This window comes from Misgurnus anguillicaudatus, chromosome 20 (assembly GCF_027580225.2).
Source record: "Misgurnus anguillicaudatus chromosome 20, ASM2758022v2, whole genome shotgun sequence".
Taxonomy (NCBI): Eukaryota; Metazoa; Chordata; class Actinopteri; order Cypriniformes; family Cobitidae; genus Misgurnus; species Misgurnus anguillicaudatus.
The window spans coordinates 25,642,204-25,647,770 of NC_073356.2; the positions used below are offsets into that span (position 1 = coordinate 25,642,204).

The 5,567-nt window shown below is 37.1% G+C and overlaps 1 protein-coding gene across 1 annotated transcript; it reads left to right on the forward strand.

The window, feature by feature from the left end:
* The first annotated feature begins 1,409 nt into the window (after positions 1-1,409).
* Positions 1,410-5,141, forward strand: cckb (cholecystokinin b). The gene is made up of 3 exons (XM_055219149.2): positions 1,410-1,491; positions 1,989-2,236; positions 4,539-5,141. Exons 2-3 carry the CDS (start codon positions 1,990-1,992, stop codon positions 4,667-4,669), a joined length of 378 nt encoding a protein of 125 aa, XP_055075124.1. The 5' UTR covers positions 1,410-1,491; position 1,989; the 3' UTR covers positions 4,670-5,141.
* Positions 5,142-5,567: the final 426 nt, after the last annotated feature.

Genomic DNA, 5,567 nt, shown 5'->3' on the forward strand with positions numbered 1-5,567 from the left:
TATTGCACAATGTTTCATTAAGTCTTAGATTTGCAGTCTTTTGTTGCACAGTAAAACGTTTGAGTTCTGATGCTTTTTGTAGGGCTAACAAATGTGTTATTTGCAGCTTAATTGATTAAAAGGGCAATAGATATGGTATTGGATCGGTATCGTTATTGATAGATACTCAAGGTTGTGGTATTGACATCGGTATCAGACATGAAAAAGTGGTATCGGCCCAGCCCTACTCGTAATCATAAAGGAACAATTTTTAGTGCTATATAGCACCTATGAAGAACCATACGAGGGTCATATAGCACCACATATGGTTATATAACATAGCACAATATGGTTCTACACCGGTGCTTCACAGGTACTTCATTGGTGCTATATGGCACTTAAAATGGTTCCTCTTCGATTACGAGCCAAGAACCACTTTTAGTGCTATTTAGCTCCGTTTGTTTTTAGAGTGTGCTGTGTCTTTGAGAGTTCAGAGAGAAGAAACAGACAACGCAAAGTAGCCCCCGACTCCTCATGATATATTAACATCTTATAAAAACCAATTGATCAGTCTGTGCAAGAAAATAAGCATTATTTACAACACTATGGGGCGGTTTCCCAGACAGGGATTAGACTAGTCCTAGACTAAAATAAATGTTAGAGCTGTTCAAACGGAAAACCACTTGCACTGACATAGCTTAAAATATAACCCTTTATTTTGCCTTAAAATGCACACAAGTAATGTTTTTAGTAAGGCATGTTTGTTAAACTAAGGTCTAGTCCTGGCCCCACACAAAACCCCACACACGTCAGTTATTCGTGACTAAAAGCATGGTCCGCACTACCTTGTTTCAGTTTTGGGTGAACTATCCCTTTAAGCTATAGGTATCATATTATTACATATTGTCACATTGTCAAATGTATGTCGTATTGTCTATATTTATTCTGGTCAGTGTACAGTTGTATTGAATTGAATACCAATTCACATATACATAGCTTCCACTCCTTAAACATTTGAACAGGAACTGAATGAGGACTAAAATGGAGAAATTAGCTGGGGTGATAGAAAGGACAACACACTTAACACAACGCACACATACAAAAAACCTTAAAAGCATATAAACACCCCACCCAGAGCAACACAAAGGGCTTGTTTCTAGACTACTTCTCTCGCACACATCCCTTACCAGTTTCAGATTTGTTGTAGTGAATGAGCTGTACCCATCCCTATCACTGTCATTGTGGATGTACAGTGTGTGAGTGTCCTCAAAACAATTAAAGCATATTTAATGTCATTCTGAGAAGAGCATATGCAAATATTGAGTTTGCATGTATATTTTTATGACTAAAATATTTTCCAAGTGCATACATGTCTATATAAGCGTGTGTGTGTGTGTGTGTGTGCGTGTGCATGCGTGTGCACGTCACAGCTGGGTATATAAGTGCCTCTCTCCCTCCTTCATGAGAAAACCCACTTTCATTCTCCTCCAAGCACACAGAAACAGAGTAAAGGTAAGAGGCTCTTATCTATCTATCTATCTATCTATCTATCTATCTATCTATCTATCTATCTATCTATCTATCTATCTATCTATCTATCTATCTATCTATCTATCTATCTATCTATCTATCTATCTAAGATAATATTACCTACATTAAATGTATAGTGTATATACTTACTATACTATTATACATGTATTAAGTGCTTTTTTATCCAAGATGTTCCATATAGTCCAGTTAAAAAAATGTAAATTTCGAGTTTAACGTTGTATCAAGTTAAATTTGGCTGTATTTATGTTATTTTTAAATTTGGCCATTTAGAAAAAATTAAGAAACTTCTTAAAAAACACAAGAAAATTATGTTACATAACTTACATTATTTTACATATGTAACATTAAAGCTGATTCAAATGTATTCTCACTCATTCACAAATTTCAAATGAAATCTTTCAAAAAAAATGAAGAAATCAAAGTATTCCTTTAACTTTCTTTATCTTCCTCATTTATAGGATGAACAGCAGTGTGTGCGTTTGTGTGATCCTGGCGGCTCTTTCTGTCTCTTGTCTGGGTCGGCCCCGCTCCTCTACTCCTGACACTGGGGACAGTCCACTTCCCTCACAGCTGGACATCAGCGGCAGTGAGCACCGCCGGCTCGCCCGCTCCGCCAGCCTCCAACAGCAGCAGCCAGTGGCTGAAACAGGCTCAGATCCCCGCGCTAACCTCAGCCAACTGCTAGCCAAACTCATGTCCAAAAAAGGTGAGAGACTTAACACACGCTGAGCAACGAACCACACAATATATGCGATGCAAAAATATGCATTTTGTCTTGTGAGCCAGCAATATTATAAAAATATTGTGGGGTCTATGCATACATAAAAAACATAAATCTTTTATATAGATATATTCTTCACACACAAACACTGCAGTTCACTGCAATTGCGCAACTCTCAGGCGACTAACAATAATCCTTTAGAGTAACACTATTCACTTGAATACCAAAGTAGGTACAACAAAACTCTAAAAACATCTGTCCTTCAATACAACAGGAAAAAATGAAGAACGCTATCCGATGGAGACAAACAGAGTATGGGTCATTTTAATCTTTAAAATAAATAGCTTTAATTAGAGTTGCCAGCGGACAAGAGCCTCATGCATCTCAGATCCAAATACTGCTGTCCCGAGTTAATGAGGAGTGATGAGATCTCACTCCTTCTTTCATTACATTATGCTGTTGTCTCTGTTTATCCTTCAGACTCACAGATACTTTTATACTTTTGACCCTGTAGCTCAGCGAACTCAATGAACCTGTTTATGTAGCTCCCACAGGTGACCTCAAGAAATTAAAAAATGTAATCGCTTTAAAGATCTATCATTGTTATACTTATAAAGAGTTTTCTATGAGAAAAATGACCCACACGTTTCACACATTTAAAGCAAAGCTATTAAATAAAGAGGATCAACAACAACTTTGTTTAACATCCCGTCACACCTGTCGAGCGGCAGGTAAAATCATTTTCGTGAAATTACACGTTTCCGGATAATGAAAGAAAAACGCTTGTCACGTACTAGCTCAGGGGCAGCGTTGCCGGGCATTGCTAAAACACAAACACAGCAGAACGAAGCGTGTTTATGCCCGAGGTGCGTGGGGCTTGGATGTGTTTTGGTCAGGTGTACATCATTAAATTGCATAACTGCTCATTGGGGTGTAACCCCTTCAAAGGGAAAAAACAATTATCATATTTGCAGGAACAGGAATTCAGCCTTAAAACATGTAAACTCAATGTGATGCAACAGTTATTATAACGGTTAACTCACGGTTAGAAATGATAGATTGTAGGTTATTAAATGCATAGTTTGGCAAACAGTGATTAGGCACGTCTTAGACGTGTGTTTGTGTGTACTAGTGGTGGATTTTGCCTACATTGTAGAGAGCAGTCAACAGAATGGATTGTTTAATAAAAATAAAATTACGACTCGTGTATCGTTTCCACTACAAAAAACCTTTTGTGCAACTGAGAGGTTGTGTGGATGAACCATACAGCCGGACAAAGAACCATTTAGCAACCTTTATATTGAAAAGCGTTTTAAAGTGGAAAGGGTGGAGTTGAAATCTCCCATTAATAGACGAACAATAATGTGTATTTAATGCACATAACCACAGAGAAAAAGCAGACGACAATGGCTATGAAACTAATTGCTCCCATTAATGAGAGCTCTACTTTCTCGTGACATCTTAATCTCTTGTTCGGTGTGTCGGTGTTGTGTGTTTTTTGGTAATTGAGAGTGGGAGGTGCAAGTTTCTCACATTTGAAAAACTAGGCTTGTTACAACAAGTCTACAAAAATGAGTTCGGGAAAATTTTAAAGACATTGTAGTTTACGTTTTGTGTTGTCGATTCTCCCATCTGCTGCACGGAAAAAGAATCACAACAGCTTGAATGTTTTGTGTCCCAATTAATAGTAAAAATAATTGTTGCTTAGCAACAACTCATATCACAGCAGGTAAACCCTTGCTACACAAACTAGTACAAATGCTGTGTGTTTAAATGACTCACTTTGTCCATACTTCAGTATTTCAACACCTTTAACCCATCAACATGGGTGGCCAAAAATTGGATGCGGTGAAACTTTAGTTTGACATCACATGGGATGAGTTGAATAAGTTAAATATGAGCTGTCAAAAAACTTTTTTGTGAGGGTAACAGAGCTATTCTATAGGTGTTGGGATCAGACCCAAAGGTGAGACAGTGACTTATCAAGACAAGACATGTCTGAACAGTAACATTAACAATGTCAGGGAGGCATCTTCACTTACACATCACACTTATATTGAAAGCTTCAGATAACTGTCAGACGGCAACCTGCCATCTCTCTATATCTATTTCATCTTTACAATCTTTTTTTTTTAAAAAAAGTACATTTCAGATTTTAGAAACGCTGCTTAAAAAGCACAAAAGTAGACATAATTTTACTTGATGCTGGGTTTGGGTTGAATTAGAGATAAAGTGTGAACTATATACTATATACAGTATAAAGTATTTTACCGTGTTTCTCTCGTAGGATCCGTTCGTCGTAACTCCTCCGTGAACAGCAAAGCAAACAGTGTGAGCCATCGGATAAAAGATCGGGATTACGTCGGCTGGATGGATTTTGGCCGCCGGAGTGCAGAGGAATATGAATACTCATCATAAAATCCACACAGATATCATCTCGACACCTCTCTGCTAAAAATAAAGAGTATATTTATTACACTATTGTTATTATTATTCTAATGTACATTTGTTAAGAGACCAGTATAATGCAATATACACACATGCCTAATTTTGCAAAAAATACAAAAAAAGTCTAAGTATTGTTGTTGTTCTTAAATCTTGTAATTTAATTTCATATTTTCTGTCACATACACAATGGTTTTTGCTTATAAAAGAGATCCATCAAGCTAACGTGTGTGTCAAATCTAAAACGTAGTTTTCAATAAATCAGGTCAGCATTCAACTTTGGCCATAAATCCCAAAGGCTCCGGCAGTTTGTATCAAACTCTTTTGTGGTGTTAAAAGAATCTCTGTATTTATTCTAATGGAAGGAAGGGGTCACCAAATGGCTTAACAAATATTTGAGGTCTTGTAAAGCTAAAAAATCAATAAACAACTAAATGGCTAAATAGAGGAAATGCTCTATGGCTTAATGTGAGGCTGTTAGAGAAACATTAAAGCATAGACCTTGGTTAGAAAAGACTGAATTATTCAGAAGAGAGAAAAAAGAGAAAGATAGATTTCTTTAAGACTTTAAGGGAAACCCATGGGACCCATTGGGGTTGATATTCTGTCCAAGGGTAAAGATTTCTGTCTGACAGGCGTACTGAGACCGAAATAGCCTGTCAGGTGGAAGACGGACAGATGCAATGGACCTCACTGTTATAACAGGACAATCCTCAAACTGCAGTGAATATGACATACGGATCAGCAGCCACACACACACAAATATCCAGACACTGTACTTTGCTATCTAATATAATTTAACAATATTTAGATACCCATGACAGAACTGTCACATTACAAGCATCACAATTTTCCTTCATTTGCCCTTAAT